Here is a 21,512-nt window from a genome sequence, read left to right on the forward strand (position 1 = left end):
CTGATGCTGAAGCTGAAACTCCAATACTTTGGACACCTCATGTGAAGAACTGACTCATTGGAAAAGACCCTGATGCTGGGAAAGATTGAAGGCAGGAGAAGGGGACGACAGAGGATGAGATGGTTGGGTGGCATCACCAACTCAATGGACATGAGTTTGAGTAAACTCTGGGAGTTGGTGATGGACAGGGAGGCCTGACATGCTGTGATTCATGGGGTTGCAAAGAGTCAGACACAACTGAGTGACTGAACCTAAGTCCTGGATAACTGAGTTCCCCCTCCTCAGGCAAGAGCCCAGAACGGATGCTGCTTGGACCAATGGATGAACAAATGGATGAAACACCATTCTGAGAAAGGCTTAATCACCTCTTATTGTATCCTATAATATTGTATCCTGCTTATTTAACTTGTATGCAGAGTACATCATGAGAAACACTGGGCTGGAAGAAGCACAAGCTGGAATCAAGGCCTGGCAACTGAACTGAATTGTATCCAAACAGCCTTAAAAAAAGAGAAAATGTCCTGTCTCTTTCAGATTCCAGGGATACCCAGAATGGGAATGCTGAACTCAGCTCCCTGCACCTTCCCATCTCGTGCCTTCCACAGGGCACAGTCACCGGCTTTAAATGTTTGCTGAGCGCTCTGCAGAGTGGAGAAGGGGGAAGAAAAAGACACTGGAAGCCAAGAGTATGGCAGGAGCCAACAGCCAGGGACCAGTTGTCTGCACCTGTTTGCAGACAACCACTAGAACACAGACCTGAGTTTCACTTGCCACAGATTTGTATCTGAGCTTCCCAGCAGCCAGTGCAAAGAGGCATTCTCCAAGAAAAGGCAGCCACTTATGCATGGATCCCGTGCGCAGCAGCCATTAAAGGCTCTGAGAAGAGCTGCTGCTGCTGAGTCACTTCAGTCGTGTCCGAGAAGAGTTGGAGCAGAGAAACCTGAACCCATGTGTTCCCCACCCAGTGGCCACCAAGTGTCCAGCTCAGAAACCCCTGTTGGGTCTGCACAACCACTGCAAGCAGCCTCCCCATCCTGAGTTTTTGGAATTAGACGTTCCTGGCCTTCAGTCCCAACTCTGCCTCACCCTTCATGGACAACTGACTTGCCTCTCCTGGCCTCAGTCTCCACTTCTGTAAAGTGGGCTAATGGTGCCCCTGTACCCTCCAAGAAAATGTGGCAGTACCATGTGTATGGGCACTGCCGGGGCGAGAGGGGGAGGATATGGAAAGGTCCCAGGGGATGTCACAGGGCGGGGATGAGCACAGGGTCTTGGGAAGTCAGTCTTAGGAATACCTGGTCTGCTCAGAAGCAAACCGCTCTCCTGAGGAAACTTTCAGCTTTTCATGGCTGTCCACACACACTGAGTCCGTGAGCCCGAGGCAGCCTCCCTGCTCCCTTCCCATCTCGTGCCTTCCACAGGGCACAGTCACCGGCTTTAAATGTTTGCTGAGTGCTCTGCAGAGTGGAGAAGGGGGAAGAAAAAGACACTGGAAGCCAAGAGTATGGCAGGAGCCAACAGCCAGGGACCAGTAAGTGCAGCCACATCCACAAGACGGCAGGGGAGTTGTCTGTGGCAAGAAACAGTACCAACAGGCCCCCTCATTCCACCCTTTAATGAGCACCTCCTGTGTGCCAGGCACTGGGGCCTGGTCTGTCCATCCAGGACATTTGAACTGTTGAATTCACAGGTCTGCATCATTTCCAGAAATTGCATATACTGCAGAAAAGAGCATCATCTTGAGGAATGGAGGTACCAGGACCAAGGAAATTGGAAGGTCACCGCTCCAGGGTGGAGGCAACCCTGACATCATCTCCCGTGATCCTCTGAGAGCATCCTGCTCTGAGCCACCTGTCTTGTTGGAGGAACATGGTGGGCGCCTCCCCTGACGCCCCCCCAGGAGCCCACGCATGGCTGATGTTTTATTCCCCACTTCACAAATGAGCAGCCAAGGCTAAGAGAGCCTCCTGCATTACAGCCAGGGGCCTGGATCCTTTGGAGGTCAGCCTGGGATCCATGTTTATCCTGGGTGCATCTGAAACAGCACATTTGGGGGGAAGGCTGGGCAAGGAGCCACACCCCCTCCCCAGGCACAAGAGATGGGGAGGGCAGGGGACACAGCCTGCCCCACAGAACACACAGTGCTGGACCCTGGGGGCAAGGGCTTGAGAACGAGCTGGCCTGGATTCCAGTTCTCAGCAGTTCGTAGCGGGGTGGGGGAGAGGGCTCTGGATTCTAGTCATAAGCAGCTTCTGCGAGCAAAGCAGGGGTGCTCACAGGGAGCCCCAATAAGGTGAGGCATCACAAAAAGGTGACATCTTGAACCATGGGACGGGCAGCATGAAAACTGAGTTTGTTGTCCAGCAGTCCTGTTAGCACTCCTCCCAGACACATCCCGAATCCAACGACTTCTCATCCCCCTCCTCTGCTCAAAACTCTTGTGGGGGCTTCCCTGGTGGTCAGTGGCTAACATTCTGCACTCCCAATGCAGAGGGCCCAGGTTCGATCCCTGGTCTAGCAACTAGATCCCACGTGGCTGCAACCAAGTATCTCACATGCTGGCACTGAAGACCATCGAATACTCCATGTGCTGTTACTATGACTGGGCACTGACGGCCTGCATAAATGGAGAAAATTTTTTAAAAGGGACTTCCCTGTTGCTCCAGGACTAGGATTCCATGCTTCCAATCAGAGGGCCCGGGTTTGATTCCTGGTTAGGGAACTAGATCCCATACACTGCAACTAAGAGCTCATACAGTTAAATATATTTTTTAAAAAATACCTGTAGGCCCCACCTTGCTGGTCCTCACCGTGGCCCATGAGATACTGCCGAACCTCATTCCTGTTACCTCCTTAACCTCACCTACCCTCTTTTTCACCCTGTTCCGCCACACTGGCCTCCACTCTGCCTTCAATGTACCAAGCACGCTCCCACCTCGGGGCCTTTGCACCTGCTGTTCTCTCCAGCTGAAAGGCAGGTTCCCTGCATCTTTACAGATCTGGCACTTCTTGGACTCAGGTCTCAGCTCAAGGATTGCTGCCTCGGGAAGGCCTTGTCTGACCACTGTATCCAGACACACACAGTCACCATCCCAGAACCCCCTTCACTTCACTTCCTCCACTGCCTTATCCACCTGTGAAATGTGCTCTGGGGAACCTGGTCTTGTCACACCCCCAGGATTGAGCACAGGGCTGGGAGGTTGTAGATGTTCGACTTTAGTCCTCAACAGATATTCATCACAGGCCCCTTGTCTGCCAAGTATCATGTGTGTTGGGATCTGTAGGCACAGGATACGGCCCCCAACGCAGACCCCCACCCTCTCGAGGACTCTAGGGGAATGGCAGGGACTCAGGGAGGCAAGGATGGAGGACACAGGTTGGGCCTCCAGGGCCTTGAGCCAGCTCAGGGAGAGCCCTGACTGAGAGGAAGGCCCTGGATGCCTCACAGAACACAGGTCAAGCCGACGATACAGATGGAGGAATGGGAGCCCTGACCAGCAAAATTCTGTTACCCCCAGCCATGGAGAGCAGCCAAGTGGAGCTGGGGCTCAGACCCTTGTCTTTGTAGTCCCCGAGCCCACAGCACCGCTGCCATCCAGCTCACACACCACCAGACCTGATCTAAACTGCTGGTCTCAGGAGAGAAAACCTTCTCTCCTTCAGGGAGCCTTCTCTGATCGCTACGTTGTGGTCAGTGCAACTCCTGTGCCTCTCCCGCGGCACGGGGCTTATCAGACCAGGCCATAATTTCCTGATGGTGCCGCTGCCCCCACCATCTGACTGGGAGTTGCTCTGGGGGTGGGGACAGGGCACCAAGCCTTGTTTCCAGCTGGGGCCCAGCACCAGGTCCAGCCTGGAGGAGGTCGAGAGTGAGTCTGTCAGATCAATGGGTGAGGGTAGATGCCTGGGGCCCCAGCCCTCAGATGTCTGGGAAGCAGAGGCAGATGTGGAGGTGTGGCGAGTTATCTCACCCCCTTGTTCCCCTGCTCCCTTGGGGGCAAACTGAAAGCAATGAGCTCAACAAATGTTTAGCTGAACTACAGGGCGCAGGTCATTCATTTCCTTCCTCTGCCCCCAACCTGGGGGACACACACACACACACACCCCCTTTGAATGCTTGCTTCCAGCTACTTTTTCTTCATGGGACCCTGAGCAAATCACTTCACTTCTCTGTGCTTTTGTTTCCTCGTCTGTAAAATGGAGATGGTGATGAGGCACATGCCCAGGGCTTCTGTATGTGCAACCTGTCAGTTGCCTGGAGTACACAGGAGTCTCCCAGGTCTCCTTGGTCTGGCCCTGTTGTCTCAAGCTTCCGTCTCCCCATAAGAGAGCAGGAAAGGGACGGGAGATGCTTCTATAAAAGCCACAAAGATCAAGTCGACTTCCCCTTTCTGCCAAGTGAGAGCCCACCAGTGCCAGAGACGGAGCTTTTCCTGAGCCGGCACTGACATAGGGAGATGTCCCCCCAATATATAATATAATATGTCCCCCCTGCCCAGAGTCCCCATCATTTCGCCTCCCTCCCCTGGGCAGGTGGCACCCCCAGATCACACCCTTAGTGACCAAGCATGAGTGTGGGGGCCTGTGCCCCCTCTACTTCTAGACCCGGAGAGGCCCCAAGAAGGCCCTGTAGGAGGGGTAACTAGCTAGAGGTGTTGAGAAAGACATGGGCTGGAAAGTGAAAGTGAAGTCGCTCAGTCGTGTCCGACTCTTTTGTGACCCCATGGCAGGTAGCCTACCAGGCTTCTTGGTCCATGGGATTTTCCAGGCAAGAATACTGGAGTGGGTTACCATATCCTTCTCCAGGAGATCTTCCCGACCCAGGGATTGAACCCAGGTCTCCCGCATTGTAGGCAGATGCTTTACCGTCTAAGCAGGAAGCATGGGCTGGGGGCTTGTCTAAAGCCCCACCTGCAATGAGCTCCCCTGCAAGCCTGCAAGGTCCCCTCCACATGTTAGAAATGCAGACTCACAGTGACACGGACATAAAGCCCCCTTTCAGAGAGATGGAGACCACCCCACACACACAATCACAGTGACAGGGACACAAAGCTCCTCTCAGATGCTGGAGCAACCTGCCTCCCAGAGACGGAGGTCCCCGTGGGGGGAGAGAGCTCCCCACCCCCCAATATTCACAGAACCAGTCTCGGATCCCCCTGACAGCCATCCAAACCCTGAGATGCGGCTGTCCAGCTTCATACTGAGTGGCCAAGTGTGGAGATGAGCATGCACTTCTACTCTTAGGCTAGCCTTGGGGAACCACCCAGGATTGGGGGTGAGGGAGTGGCCTGTGGCTGAAGAGAGAACCAAGGTGCTTATGGACCTATGGGCATCTCACCAGCTGACCTCGCCTTGCCTCCCCCTCAGGGTGACAGCGGTCCACCCATGACCTGGCCTGGGGAGGCCAGTCCTGGGGTGGGGCCTTGCAGAGGTGGGAACAGAGGGGCCAGCTCCACACCGTCACAAGCCAGGCTGCGGGCTGTACCTTTCCTCTGCACAGGGCACCACTCCTGGCCAAAACTTCCAGCAGAGTAGAACCAACCACTTTCCAGAATGTGGAGCTGCTCAGTGGCTAGCCTGCGTCAGCTCCCCTCTGTCAGTTTCCTGCTGGAGGACAGAGCAGGGTCTCTGGGAGTACCGAGCGGGCACCTAGGCCTGGGCCCACTGGGGGCCCCGTCAGAAGCCCCCTGCACCCCGCCCCTTGCCGGCTGCAAACCAGCTGCCACCAGCCCACGCGCTGAGCGACCACTTCCTGCTCTGAGCATCCCGTCAGGATTCCTCCCTGCCCTACGTGGCTGCAGAGCCGCAAGAGCCCCGCACCCTGTCCCCACCCACCTTCACGCCAACATTGCCTTCCTCACGTGGTGCCCCTCTGGCCACCACAAGGCCAGGACACCCGGGCCTGGAACACTAGGCTGTGTCAGCCCCCCGACAAAAGGGGAAGCCATGGCTCCCAGAGGCCCCACCACCCACCCAGGCCTCGAGCAGGAGGGTCCCGCCTGGCATGCAACCAGCCACTACCCCAGGTCTTCCCACTGCATGGGAGGGTGTGCTCTGTGTTCTTGGGGGGAAAGCAGAGGGGACCCAGAGCTGCCTGGCCACCCCCCAGGGCCTTTTGCGCTGTGCCTGCCTCCCAGCCCCATGGTGGAGCCAGCCAGGTGGGGGAAGCCCCTTACCCCAGCAGCACAGCCCTCAGCTGCACCCTGGGGCCCCTGTCAGCTCTACACCCAGCGAGGGTGGAAAAAGATGTGGTTAAGCAACAACAAATAACCTCTGTCACTGGCCTCCGATAGGGGCGTGCAGTGGAGGGAGGGGGGGCTCGTCACCACCAAGATCCCCAAAAGCCCCGGACGGTGGCTACCGCCTGCCTTCGAAGAATGATGATTCAGAAAAAGAGGTGAAAGCGAGGACCTCTGGAGCTCAAGGGGGCTGTAGGGCTGCTGTGGAGGCTCCGAGTCAGCTGAGCAGAGCTTCAGGCCAGGCTGACAGGGAACCAGGGCGCCAGCCAGGAGCCCCAGAGTCGGCGGGGCCCATTGAGGCCGCAGTCTCCACCCTTCCCAGCTCAGTCTGCCAAGAGTTCTCGTCATTATCCTTAGCCCCTGTTCAGTGATATGCCTTTACACACAGCACCTCACTGACACCAAAGAACAACAGGAAATTGCACCAGCCACAAAGAATAAAAGCCAGTTGGATTAAATAATTAAATGTGAAACATAACACCGAGACAAAAGTGGAATGAAAGAACCTGAGTAATTATCTGATCCCAGCCCTAAGCAGAAAAAGCAAAGAACAAAATCATGAAGGAAAAAAATCAACCATATGTCACTGCCCAGACTTAAAAACCTTCATAGGCTGAGAAACTCAGAACCAGTTGAAAAGTCAAATAGCAAAGGAAATATTTGCAGTGTGTGACAGAGCACCAGGATCCATGTACAGAGCTCCTGCAGGTTAGCAGGGAAGAGGCAGGCAGTGCAAGAGAGGCACACAGAGAGTTAATGGCCTGTAAGTCACAGAAAATGTCTACAGCCAAGAAACATAAGAGACAGTCAAAATCCGCAGGGACAGAAAGCAGGATTAATGGCTGCTAAGGGCTGGGGACCAATGCTAACAGGTACTGGGTTTCCGAGTGAGGTGATGAAACAAGGTGGTGCAATGTTCTGGGATTAGACAGTGATGATGGCTGCATACACAGTGAATATGCTAAAAACAACTAATTGCACTTTAACATGGTGAATTTTATGTCATGTGAAGTATATCTCAAAGTTCTTTAAAAAGAGAAATGGCCCATTCTGTTCATAATCAGGACAAGATAACCACTTCACCTGGTAGTTGGCAAACATTTTTAAATACCCAATGTAAGCACCACTATTTGAAGATATTTAAATGAGTATAGCTTTTCTAGAAGGCTCTTTGGAAAGGATGTATCAGAAACATTAGAAATAGCTCCTGAGCACCTGAAAAGATGCTCAACCTCATTAGCCATCAGGGAAATGTAAATCAAAACCATTCAACTATTCAAAACCATTGTAGGATGGCTACAATCAAAAACAGCTATAGTAAAAAGTGTTGGTGAGGATGTGAAGTTAGAATCTTCATACATTACTGGTGGGAATATAAAATGGTGCAGTAGTCTGGAAAACAGTTTAGCAGCTCCTCAAAATGTTTAAAGGGAGTTACATTTGATCCAACAGTTCTACTCTTAGGTACATACCCAGGGAAAAAAAAGAAATACGTCCACACGAAAACTTAGCTCACAAATGTCTGCAGCAGCGCTTTTCATAATCACCCCAAAGTGAAGACAACCTAATGTCCATCCACTGAGAAATGGACATACAAAATGCCATCTAGCCATACAATGGGAAATCAGTGGGCAATAAAAAGGAACAAAATACTGGCACGAGCTCCAACATGGACAAGCCTTGAACACATGATGCTGAGCGAAAGTCAAGACAGTCATGAAAGACCACACACTGGTTCTGTGTACATGAACAGAACAGACTAAGCCAACCTAGGGAGACAGAAGAGACGAGTGGCTACCTGGGGCCGGGGGAGGGGAGGGATGAGGAGTGATTGCTGATGGCTACAAAGTCTCTTTTTGAGATGAGGAGTGGTGAGATGAGAAAGTGGCCTGTAAACCATGGAGACAGTTGTACAACCCTGTATATATACTAAAAACCACTGTACCCTTTTAAACAGGTTAATTTTATAATCTGTAAACTATATTTCAATAAAGCTTTAAGAGAAAACACATGAGAAGCGCTCATGAAGCCTTCCAGCCAGCACTTCGCCTCTAGGAATGTAGCCTAAGGAAGTAATTAGAGATGTACAAGACGTTTGTCACAAGGGTATCTACTTGAGCAAAAAAATTAGAAATGGTTGAAACACCAGTCTGGATAATCACAGATAAATATATCATGGCCTATGTAAATGAAATATTGTGCAGCCATTAAGACATTCTTAAAAATTTCTGAACATAAAAATGTTCAACATATCTTAAGTGAAAAAAAAAAAGTAGAATGAATGTGTCAGTCCCACAAGGGCTTGGGGTTTTGTCCAAAAGTTTCTGCCCGTTTCCAGCATGCTGGGCACACAGAAGGGGCTCCCTCTATAACTACTGAATGAAGAATTAGTGAATGCTGATGGAGCTGCAATTTGGGGGAAAAGCTGGAGAAAGAAATACAAGAGAGGACAGAGACATCGACTGGGATTGAAATGCTTGTTTTCTCTGGGTAGTTGGATTATGGGTGGTCTTTCGGTGACTTTTCTATCGTTTCTGCCCTGAGCTTTAAAACAAAACCAGAAACACCAGGAACTCAAACGTGGGGGCCCTCGGTAAGGTAGACAGTTTCCTAGATTACATGCAGATCTGAAAAGAGACACCACGGTCTGTCCTCCCGTTCCAGACGGTTCCCTGGAGAGAGGTTCTCTCTGCCGTGCTGTGGACTTCAGACTGGGCCGCAGTCAGGATTTGCATCCAGCCTGGGAAGGAGGGGGTTCAGACACAGGGAGGGAGGACCCAGAGGCCAGGTCTTGCTGTGCTGGCCCCCGCCCCTATCTGCCGTCATCCATCGGTTCCAGAGACTGAGCAGTCAGTGGGGTCCATGGCCCAAGGGCAACGGTGGCCTCCACCCCAGCTCGGAGGGGAGAGAGAAAAAGGGGTGTGTGCCCCAGAAAGGAAGCTGAGGCGGCCCCTCCTGCCTTGGGGAAGGAAGCCACCCTGCCCCCACCCCCAGTGAGGGCCAGCGCTCAGAATGCAGAGATCTCTGGTGTGCATTTTGGTTTCCTTTTCCATTCACAAAGAAGTGGGTGGGGGATTTCCAGCAGGCCCAACTGGCTGTCCGCGCTGTCCGCTTTGCCCAGTTCGGGCCACTGGGAGTGGCAGCCAGGTGGTGGCCTATCCCAGGGAGGGCCTCTGGGGACCCAGCTCGGGGGTCTGTGACTTCCCACACAGGAAGCCCCTTCCGCTGCCCCTCGGGAAGGAAACACCTCACACCTCATGCCAGGCCCTCCAGGAGCCAGGTTTTGACTCAGTCACCCAGCGAGGGCAGGACTGACATCCCATTCTCCAGAATGGGAAACCAAAGCCAAAACAGGCCAGGTTTTCAGCCCAAAGCCACATAACAAGGACGCAAGAGCCACGATCTGAACCCAAACCTGTCCATGTGCCCTGCCCCCTGGCCACCAAGTCCACAGCACAGACTCCATAGTTCTGTGTCTCCACACGCGGTCCCCCAACAAAGGAAAACCAAGAGCAACTTCCAGGAAGCTGACAACAGCCACAGGCCCGAGGAGCAAGGGGATGGAGGGATGATAAATGACTGTCATTTGCCGCCCTCCCCCTGATGGATTCAGGGGCACTTTCCAGTCTCGGGATTCACAGAATTTGAGCTGAAAGGAAGCACACCGATACCATCTGCCCGTGGTTTCAGCGTGGTTGGGGGTTTCTTCTAAGCGGCAAAGTACTTTTCAAAAAATGATGTTACACAAAACCCCAATAAGGGGCAGACAGGGCGGCTGTGTGTGCGGTTGGGGGCCCCACGGGAGCCCTGCCTACCACCACCCCTTCCTTCCTTCCCCCACCAGCCCTGGAAGGCCCGGATCAAGCCCCTTGGTTGCCCGTTTCACAGCTCAGAGAGGCACGGGGAATCACCTGGGTCACAGCAGCCCCAGCAGAGTGAGGACAGAAACCCCATCTCACCCCAGAAGCCTTTGACGCCTGGTCCTCCTGGGAAGGTGGGATTGGGGATGCACTGGCCTTCTACATGCCTGTCTCCCCGGGAATCATTGGGGCTCTGTCTGGGCCCACAAGGGTCTGCTGGGCTACAGTGGGTGGTCTCTGTGCCTGTTTGGGGGTTGACACAAGCCCCTGACCTTGGCAGGCCCACAGCAGACTGCATTCCTGCTCTTCCACCTGCCAGCTGTGTGGCCTTGGGCAAGTCTCTATATCTCTCCATGCCTGTTTCCTCTTAAGAGACAGTGTCCTCTCTGTCTCCGCCTTCCAGTGTTTGTGGTGACTGCATGGGATGTGTCGAATGCAGTGCCCACCGTGCTGAAAATGACTAGTAACAAGTAGCAGCTGCAGCAGCTAAGCCTGGCTGAGAGCCCCTGCACGGGGCCAGCTCTCGCCGCCACGGGGACAGCGGTTGGTTCACCATCGCCCTGCTGTGTGTGCCACCACTCAGCTCTTTGTACTTGAGGAAAATGAAGCACAGGGAGGGCCAAGTGCCCTTCCCAAGGCCGCACAGTGCAGAAGGGCAGGGACGGGACTCGGGCCCAGGTCTGTCCGAGCCCCCAGGAGGCTGCCCCTCCCGCCCGCGTGGCCGCTTCCTGCCCAGCCCTCCTCTTCCTCCTCGCACTCCTGCCTCCGAGAGGAAACCGCCGGCCCCCGGCGGACGTCCCTCTCTCTCTGCTTCCTCTTTCCCACACTTGGGCACGGGCTCTGGGCTTGGCCCCCAGGGTCCAGCGGTGGCTCCTTCTGCATCTTGGGGCCTCAGTTTCCCCATCCGGGAGGCAGGCACAGCGGAGTCAGGGGAGGTTGAAGGGCTAGTTGGGCAATGCCCTCACCCCCAGGCTGCGCTCAAGACACTCAGCCCCTTCATCATCCAGACTCCTCGCCAGGAGCACTGACTGCTCCCAGCCAGGTCCTCCGCCCACCCAGTCAGCACCTGCAGGATCCACAGCTCACGACACGTATGGGTGCCAGGACCACCCCCATTTTACAGACGAGGAAACTGAGGCCCTGTCACTTGCCCAAGGACAGCTCAGAAGAAGCAGAGGAGGGAACGACTCTGAACCACACTGCCCGACGGCCCCCTGCCACCCTAAGGACCAGTCGGTCCAGCCACTGCCAACTGACCCACTTCCTCTTGGAGCTAGGAGGGCTGGCGGTGCAGGAGGGAGCTCAGGGCTGTGGGCCGAGTCCCCTAGGATCCCCCACCTCCTTGCTCAACGGCTTCTCTGGGCTGAGCAGCAGAGGCCAACGGCAGGGCACGCTGTGCAAGAGGGACCCAGGGGAGTCCGGGCCTCAATCTGCCCAGCTGTAAATTGGTGGCACTGGACAAGATGGCCATGGGGAGCCTTTTCAGGTCTGAGAACTCAAAACAGACACCCCGCCCCCCCCCCCCCCCGCCAACCCCCACCCACCTGGGTAGGGCCCCTGGCTAAACACCACCAGCTCCGCCACCCATGATAACAGTAGATACTCTGGAGACACACTGGGCACCAGGTGCAGCCCGAATGCCCAATTCCCCATCACGTCTCCCATGCTCTGAGCTGTGTGACTGTGGACAAGTCACCTCCCCTCTCCTAAACTCAATTTCCCCATCTGTGATATAGGGGTAATTGCTGCAGCCCCCTCACAGGGCTGCTGTGAGGGGTAAATGAAGCCCAGACAGTTAAATGCTTAGTATATAACAAGTGCCAAACAGATGCTGCCTAAAAGGGCGTTTTTCAACAGCACCTACTATTAACAGAAGTCCATCAATACTCCCACAGTACAGATGAGAGAAACTAAGGCTCAGCCCTCAGACCGGGCAAAGCTGGTCAGACTCTGAGACCCCCTCAGCCAAACCAGGCCTGGACATGTGGGGAAACTGAGACTGGAAACAGCAAAGGGCTGGCCCTGAGGCCATGGCCTGCCCAGATGCGCTCCACTGAAAATGGATCCCAGCTCCTACGAGAGCCCTGCCCTCCAGGGTAGCCAACCCCAACCCCTGTAATTGCTCCCTGACCTTGGGACCCACCCCTCACCCCAGTCAGGCTCTCCTTCTGCAGGGGCCAGGCTGGGGTGCACTCCGAGTGAGCCTGGCCCAGCACTGCCAAATCCACCAATTCGTATGAGAAACCAGAAGTTGGGCTCTTATAGGAAACCTCTCCATTTTACGGTTTGTAAATATTGGCAATCAATCCATCTTTCTTGTTTGTAACTGCCGAGGATGGCACATCTTAGGCCTGGTCTGGCCAGGAGCTGGTGCTCTGCACCCCGTGGCTGGAGGAGGGCCGTTCAGCAGTGTGGCTGGGGGCTCAGGAGTAGGGACCCGTTGGGATCAGGGCTCAGATCTCCTTAGCAGCATGCTCCTAAGTTTCTTTGCCTCTCCCGGCCTTGGTTTTCCCATCTGTCAAATGGGCCGATAAGCTTGACCTCATGGGAAGGACTTGAGGGTCAAGTGTTTAGGACAATGCCTGGTGAGTAATAATGTTTACTTAAGGAAACATACTGCTTCCTCAGCAACCCCCAGCCTGAGCTCAGAAATGCCTAAGGGGAGGGAGGTGCCACAGGACAAGAGGGTCTTCTAGGAGAAGAATCATGCCACATCCTCCCAGACACCGGAAGACCACAGGCAGCCCCAGAGGGTTTCTCCAGCCCATTCCCACTGCTGAGCAAGTGTCGCACCCGTCCTTGGCCCTAAATCCTTCACGTGCTCCCACTGCTCTCAGTGTGAAACCTAACATCCTCACTGTGCTCCCTCAGGCGCCGCCCAACCCAGCCCGGTCGCCTTTCCAGCCTCACCCCTCCTTCTGCCCTCTACTCCAGCCCCTGGCTGCCTGGCTGTTCCTCCAAGTCTCCTGGCTCATGCCCACCCAAGGGCCTTCCCACTTGGCGTTTCCTCAGCATGGGACTCCTTTACCCAATCTTCCAGGAGCAGCACCTTCGCTCATCCTAGATGTCACTTCCTGCCAAGGGGCTCTAATGACCACCCCCCAGGGACAATCCCCAGCCTCCCCTGAGGGTCAGCGCACAGAAGGAAGGGCTGTCCCGCCCCCTGTCCACCTGCAGCGATGCCACTGAAACTAGACTTTGGACTTTGGGAACGAACTACGCTTGTCTCCTCACACCCCCTCTGAAGGCCCACTGCAGCAGCCTGTGGCCTCCGCTTACACACTGCCTGTAATGGCCGGCTCCCTCCCACCGCAGCCCTCATGGTGACCCTTGAGCCCTGGCTGCTGCCATCACGCCTACTTTACAGACAACTAGACTGAGGCTGTGAGTGGAGAATTGACCGGCCCAGGGTCAGGGGCACTGGTCAGAGGCAGAGCTCTGACCCAACTCCAGGGGAGGCAGACCCATGAGCTGCCGACCACCTGGCCTCAGACTTCCGGGGGGAAGCGGGGGCGCACGCCCCGAGTGAGGTCCCTGGGTAGTGCCCTCTCTCAGTTCTCGTCCTCCAAGCCTCTTCTGCCTGAGCACCATCCAAGTGACAGAGCTCAGGTGTGAATCCAGAGCTCAAGCCTTTGCTGTCACACCCTCCTTTGCCTTTCTTGACTCTCTGAGCTGCCCTGGCATGTGAGATTTTAGTTCACCTGCCAGAGATGGAAGCTGCACCCTCTGCACTGGAACCACAGAGTCCTAACCACTGGACCATCAGGGAAGTCACTGCCTTTGTTTAAAGTTTCTCCCATAGGGGTAGGGTGGGGGATAGGAGAGAGAGGCTCAAGAGGGAGCTGATATATGTATAATTATGGCTGATTTGTGTTGTATGGCAGAGAGCAAGACAACATTGTAAAACAACTTTCTTCCAATTAAAAAATAAATTAAGAAGTTGCTCCCATAGACAACTCCAGGGTCAGAGGTCAGAGGTCAAGGCTGCCCACTAGGCAGGCACACTCAAGACTTCTAGTCTAGGTATCTTCAGCCTAGACTAGATGCTCCAAGTCACTCCAGGAAACATTCAGAAGAGCCTCAGGCTGTTCTAATCCCGAAGGGAAGCTGTCAGCAGCGGACAGAGCTAGGACCTGCTCACACACCCTGTGGAGGGCGTGGGAGATGCCCCACCAGGGCTGCTTACTTTGTGGGGGACACCCAGGTCACACAGCAACTATCAAGCCTATGAAAGAGGCCCAGGTGGCCTGGGGGGAGGGGCGAGCCCAGGGACCCAGCTGCCACCCCCAGGTCCCACTTCTCCGGGGCCAGACACCACTTCTGAGCCCTAAGGACTCTGACGGGTGCTCTGACCCTGGGCTCCTGAAGAATAGGAGCCTTGATCGTGCATCCCAGCCAGGTACCAAGGGCCCAAAGCAGTAAATAAATCTGCACTGACTTATTACCAAATAATAAGTCCCCAAATCATTTCACTACGACAACCACAACAACAAGAAACACCAGAAACGCCAAGCCTTCCCTGTACTGGGCACTCAGCAGAGGCGCCCTCCCAGGTAACACAACAGCCATGCAAAGTGCGAACTCTGAGAAGCTCAGCTCAATAGAGGAGGAAGCTGAGGCCCTGAGAGGTGACACCACCTGCCTAAGTATCTGCAGCTGACAAAGAAGCTAATTCATTGTTTGAACTTGGGTCCGCCTGACTCCTGGCACTGGGTTTTCTAAGACGGTTTGTTTTAAGCAGCAGCAGTTCTTAAAAGTTTTACAGGGAATCGCACATTATCATGCAGGTAAGACCATGTATCTGGGATGTTATTTGCTTTTCATGGTGTCAGAGCCTTGAGACTTTTTAAAACAATGAGTAAAGTTTTTATCTGCACTTTCCAAAAGCTTCATGTTACATCTGGAATAAAATACTAACTCTTCACAGGACCTTCTCCCCTGTGAGCCATCTTCCCCTTCTGTGACCCCACCACGTTTCTGTGCTGCTTTCTTAAAAACATGCAAAATGCTTTCCCATCTCCGTGCCTTTTCCCTATGCTGTTCCCGAAACCCAGCGATTCTTATCTCAGTAAGATCTTAGTTCAGGGACTTCCCTGGCGGTCCAATGGTTAAGAATCTGCCTGCTAATGCAGGAGATGTAGGTTCAATTCCTGGTCTGTGAACCAAGATCCCACATGCCACAGAGCAACTAACCCTGACGCCACAACTACTGAGACCGTGCACTCTGAAGTCTGAGAACCTCAACTAGAAGCCCACTCACTGTAACAAAGACCCAGTGCAGCCAAAAAACAAAAGATCTCAGTTCACAAGTCACCTCCTCAATGGCAGCCCAGTGCTTAGGACTCCATGCTTTCACTAACGGGGTTCAATCTCTGGTTGTGGAACTAAGATGCCCACAAGCCTCACAGCACAGTTGGGGAAAAAAAAAGTTACCTCAAGATTCACAGTTAAACTTTGGTGATTAAGACAGTGTGGTGTTGGCATAGGATAGACACACAGGCCAATGGAACAGCAGGTCCAGAAGCACACAGATGGACACTAGATTCAGGCTGACAGTAGCATCCCATGAGACCCAACGGGAAAAAGAAGGTCACATCAGCATGCAGCACCAGGCCTGGAAGAGCTGTGACCCCCACCTCACACCGCAGTTCAGGGTGGATCTTGTGAAGGCCTGTCAATATGATTCGGCCCAAACAATAAAGCTTTTAGAAGACAAGACAAGAAAGATCTTCATGACCCTTGGTAGGCAAAGATTCCTTTAATGGGACAGAAAAAGCACTAACCATAAACGAAAGCAATCGATAAACTTTAGACTACATTAAAATCAAGAACTTAGGTTCACAAAAGGATTCCATTAAAAGAGTAAAAAGATAAGCACAGTGCAGAAGATGATACGGACAAAGAAACTGCGTTCAGGGTATATAAAAACTATAAATCAATATGAAACAGACAGACAATTCAATAAAAATGACAAACACTTGAAAAAAGAGCCAGTCCCAATGGCCAATAAACACATGATAAGGTACTCAACTTCATAAGTCAGGGAAATACAAATTAAAGCCGCAATTTGAGATACCAGTATACATCCATTGAAGAAAAGAAAAAAGACTCATACACTGCTGATGAGGATGCAAAACTGTGCTGTCAATTTGTAAAAAAATTTAGAAGTTTCTTACAAAGTTAAACGTGCACTTACCATATGACCTAGCACTTCTAGGAATCTACCAATGAACTTGGATCTGGTGTGAGGGGGCTGAGGGAAATGGAAGCATATGTCCATACAAAGACCTCAGAACAAATTTCATTACAGCATGATTTGTAAAAGTCCCAAAGCAGAAACAATCCAAATATCCACCAATCGGTAAACAGAGAAACAAATTGAAGGACATCCATACAACAGACTGGATTTACTCAGCCATAAAAAGAAACAAACTCTAGTACATCCAAGAGCACGAGCAAATGTCTAGAACATACTGGGTGAAAGAGGCCAGACATAAAAACCAATTTACTGTGCGATTCCGGTCTTCCTAGGTTGCCCCAGTGGGAAAGAACCCGCCTGCCAAGGCAGGTTAGATGTAACAGATGGGGGTTCCATCCCTGGGTCAGAAAGATCCCCTGGAGGAGGGCATGGCAACCCACTCCAGTATTCCTGCCTAGAGAATCCCATGGACAGAGCCTGGCAGGCTGCAGTCGACGGGGTCCCACAGAGTCAGACACAAATGAAGCAACTTAGCACGCACACACAGACTGTGCAATTCCATTTATATGAAGTTCAAAACAGAGAAATGCAATCCATAGGGGCATGAGTCAATGTGGAGGAGGGTGGGTGCTGATGTGGAAGAGGTGTGAGGGAGCCCCCCAGGGCACTGGGCCACTGGGTGTACAAACACAGAGATCCTTGTGAAGTTTCAGACGCACTTCACACGGCTCAGCATGTGAGTATGACTCCACAGAGAAGTTTAAAAAGGAAAGGTACTTCACACAAGGGGCTTCCTTAACAACATCCCATCCCACCCCCAAATTAGGACCTCCTCCCAGAGGTTCCATTTCTTTCTTTCAGAACACAAGATACAATTTATAATTCCAAGTTCATTGGTCATGTTACTCCTTCAATAGCCCCACCAGGACACCAGCTTCCCCAGCAACTAGTGCTGAGCAGTTGCTCAACAAGTATTTTTTGAATGAATGAGTAATTGGTGGTCTCCTCCACCCAGACGGTGAACCCCCCCCACCCCGCCCCCCGCGCCCCAGGGCTGGGATCTGCTTTGCTCACTCTCTAGACTAAGGGCCTAGGACATAACAGAACCACAAAGAGAAGGGAATTACAGGCCACGGGATCCCATCAGCTTGACACATCTGGTCAAAGATGGAGTCCTGCTGGTGTCCAGAAGACAACGAGCCTTCAGCCTCAACCGCACCACTGGAACTGTGTCCCAAAAGACCAAAAAAAAAAAAATCTAAACTTCAAAGAAAGTAAGACATTCACAAAGCATGGAAGGCCTCTAAGGAATTCCACCACAGTTTTTAACTCCTTAGGAGAAATCCTCCTATTTGTCAGGGTCAACCTGGGTCAGGCTTTTCAAGGACCCTGAACCAGGCTGCCACTGGCCCACATGATGCCCATGTACAGTGTCACTGGATATTCTACAAAATCCCTGACCAGTGCTGCTGAAAACTGCCAAGGCCGCTGGAAACAAGGCTGAAGAACAGCCAAGAGGTGCCTAAGAACACATGACGACTACATTGAACTTGGTGTCCTGAGGCAAAAAAGGGACCTTAGGGGAAAACCAGGGGAATCCAAAGGACCCTCAGAGTCCAGTTAACAGTCATGTTCCAACGTTTATTCCTTAATTATACGACGAATGTGCATGGCATTGTAACAGAGAAACACGAAGCAAAGCTGAGTGTGGCGTCTAAGGGAGCTCTGTACTACCTAAAAATGGGAAATGATTCTCTGAGGGAACAGTTTACTTTTTAAAAGTCCCCTGGGCACTCTGCAGCTACCTGCTGGGAAAGTGTCACCACCCTGAGCCACGTGCGCGGGGTCTTACCTTGGGCGGGTCGAAGAGCTCTAGCAGGCGGTCTGCGCCGTCGGGGCCCGAGCGCCGCAGAGCCAGCCGCCCCCGCTGCCAGCGTGCCCCGCTGTCCATGGAGGCCTCGTCGGCAAGGCTGTACCGCAGCGTCGCCTCCTTGAGTGCCTCGGGCGGCGGCTCCCGGGCCAGGCTCCAGGGCAGGAGCTTCCTGGCCAGGCCGGGCCTGGCCGGGGCCTCGCCGGCGTCCCCGTTGGTGGCGACGGGGCCCGCGGGCAGCTCGCCGGCCGAGCGGTGGCGGAAGATGTGGCGGAGGCTGTGGCGCAGATGCCGGAGCGAGCAGGTGGCGGCCGGTCGCGGCGGGGCCAGCTCCTCGGAGCTGCGGGCCTTGGGCAGGCCGGGGGCGGGCGCGGGGGCCGGGGCGGCAGGGCCGGCGCCCGGCTCGGCAGGGGCCGCCTCGGCCTTGGCCGGGGACCCGCGGCCCGTCTCACGGTAGTCGCGCGCGGGGGCGGCGGGGGCGGCCCGGGGTGCCGGCGGCCCGGGCGCCCGGCCCTCGCGCACTTCGCGGCAGAAGTAGCGCTGGAAGAGGTCGGTGAACTGCAGCGACACGAGCTCGGCACGCAGCGGCGCGTGGTGCGGGTGCTCGCGGGCGAAGAGCCAGTACTGCCGGGCCAGCTCCCGGGCCGCAGCCACCGCGTGCAGCTCGCAGAACTCGCTCCAGCCCCGCGGGGACGGGGCGGCCGCCGCCGAGGTGGAGGCCGAGGACGCAGACGAGGCCGAGGAGGACTGCAGGGTGGGCCCATTCATGGCGGAGACCGAGGTGGAGTGGCCAGGCTGAAAGACACGGTGGGGAGTGCGCAACAGAGGAGGGAGTGGACGGCTGGGCAGACCACCACAATACCACTGCCAGAGATGCTGGTCACCAGGCACTACCTCAAAAAGCAAAAATTACCTTAATACCCAGTGCTGGTGAAATGCAGCAAAATGAGCACTCCCCTACAATGTTGCGGGTACTGGGGGAGTACAGCCTTTTGGGCCGGCAGCTTGGGAGGATCCTTTTCAGACCTAGTAATTCCCCTTGTAAGTATTCAAGAGAAAGTTTCCCACCTGAGCAGAGAGACATGTACAGGACAATCCCCTTCCAGGTGTTTCCTGCCCCAACATTTATAATAGGGAAAAAGTGCTGTGCTTAGTTGCTCAGTCATGTGAGACTTTGTGACCCCATGGATTGCAGCCTGCCTGTCGCCTCTGTCCATGGGATTTCCCAGCAAGAATACTGGAATGGGTTGCCATTCTCTTCTCCAGGGGATCTTCCTAACCCAGGGATCGAACCCAGGTCTCCCACATCACAGGCTGATTCTTTACCGTTTGAGCCAGGGAAAAGGTAAATTCAACCTAAGGGCTTCCTAGGTGACTCAGCAGTAAAGAATCCTCTTTCGAATGCAGCAGTCGGGAAGATCCCCTGGAAAAGAAATGGCAACCCTCTCCAATATTCTTGTCCGGGAAATCCCATGGACAGAGGAGCCTGGTGCACTACAGTCTATGGGGTAGCAAAGAGTCTCACACGACTGAGCGACTAATAACAACGAATACAACCTAAACGCCTATCAGTCAGAGACTTGTGAAACAAACTGGGATACGTCTGCAGGCCAGAATGTGCTACAGCATATTCCAAAAGGAAGAAGATCGATGCTACCATCTTGGGACGTCTCCAGGGCACAGCATCAAGGGAAAAAGCAAACCACTGAGCAATACAAACCATTCATGATCCCATTTACATGAACATACAAAGCAAAACTACCAATTCTTATGTGTACATAAATGTATTTAAGTGATGGGCAAGAAAGATGTGGCTGGAGCAAACCCATGCAGCAATAGTAGTGACCTGTGGGGAAGAGTCAGAAGTTGGGGTGCAAGAGGGGAAGTAACCAAGGAAGATTTATTGCTTGTCTCTAGAAAATCTGGTTAAGAACATGGCGCCTGGAGCCTAGATTCAAATCCCACTGCTTACTAGTTGTTACCCTGGGTTCGTTGATGTCTTTCTGCCTTGCTTGCCCCATCTGTAAAATGGGGAACATGTTGCACCTACCTCATAGAAGTGTTATGAGGATTCACTGAATTAAATGGAAAGGCTTTGGAACCTAAGGAAAGCCTAATAAGTCTTGTAATCAATGTTACAATAAGAGTGTATTATTGGTGTAATAAAAATAAACATAAAAGATAAAAAGGAATAAATTAACAAGACTCATAAGGGGTACAAAGGTACTTCCTGCTCTGATGGGGGAATGTTGGGACAGGTGACCCTTGCCTGTTCATCGCAACTGGGGCTCCTACACAATCAAAGTGCAGAAGCCCCCTACCCTCTGCTGTCCACGGTGCTGAACCCTGGCCCTCTCTCCTTACCATCAGTACTGTCCTTCCTTCCAACCGAGCCAGGTTGGGCCTGGGCCCCTGCTGAGGACCACACACTCATGGATGCCTACTCACCCCACCCTGATATTACTGAGGACCTACTGTGTGCCAGGCACTGTGCTAGGCCCTGAGGATACAGGAGCGAACCAGACAGAAATTCCTGCTCTCCTGGAGCTACATTATACACAAACACACAAAAGTACAGGCTGTGTGCCTCTCATCGGACCTCTCTGAACCCTAGTTTCTTCATCTGTCAAATGGGGAGCAGCACAGTATCCACCTTCTAAGACCTTGAAAGGAGTCCTTGTAAGGGGACTCAAGGTGAGACTCTGAACCTAGAAACTGAGGTTCTTTCTGCCCCACCCCATTCTACATCTCCATGTCCTGGTGGTGACCCTGCAGCCGATCACAGCAGCATAGCCCAGAAGGCATGGAGTGGGTGCCACTGCTTTAGCTGGGAGGGTGCTGTGCAAACACTTGACGACTTTGCACATTACAGGGCCCTCGGCAGCTACACACAGGAGGCACTTTGTACACAGTGGGCAGAAGGGAAGGAAGAGGGGCCACATGTGTCCTTGGCCACCACACTCCAAGAAAACCACCCTGTCACTGAAGGAGAGCGTTTTACCTGAAAGTATGGGTAACCTGTCCTTGGCTAACCCCTTGGCCACCCCACCTTGATACAGCACTGTGCTCACAGGTTGGGGAACCAGATTCCAGACCCGAGTGCCTGTCCCATCCACAAGACCTTGTGTGATCGGCCCTCACACTGGCTGCTGCTGGGCCACTGCATCAGGTGTCCCTGTGCCCTGCCTGCTCCCAGTCTCACTCAGAAGCCTTCCTTGAGCTCACTGGTGACTGAGTCCTGAACTTGTCTTTCAGCACACGTGCTCTCATTCAATCACTGTGATTATTTAATGAGTGACTCTCTCCCCCACCAGACTGTGAACTCCACAATGCCAGGAGTCACT

General features: G+C 53.5%; 1 protein-coding gene across 4 annotated transcripts in view; it reads right to left on the minus strand.

The window, feature by feature from the left end:
• The window catches only part of SH2B3 (SH2B adaptor protein 3), a 37,680-nt gene that overhangs the window by 8,406 nt on the left and 7,762 nt on the right, over positions 1-21,512 (minus strand). For all 4 annotated transcript variants that reach the window (XM_025267075.2, XM_025267074.2, XM_025267076.2 and 1 more), the window contains exon 2: positions 18,151-18,963. In XM_025267075.2, the coding sequence (XP_025122860.2) occupies positions 18,151-18,936 (786 nt within the window). In that variant the 5' untranslated portion in view covers positions 18,937-18,963. The remainder of the gene's footprint in view (positions 1-18,150; positions 18,964-21,512) is intronic.

Source organism: Bubalus bubalis, chromosome 17 (assembly GCF_019923935.1).
Source record: "Bubalus bubalis isolate 160015118507 breed Murrah chromosome 17, NDDB_SH_1, whole genome shotgun sequence".
Classification (NCBI taxonomy): domain Eukaryota; kingdom Metazoa; phylum Chordata; class Mammalia; order Artiodactyla; family Bovidae; genus Bubalus; species Bubalus bubalis.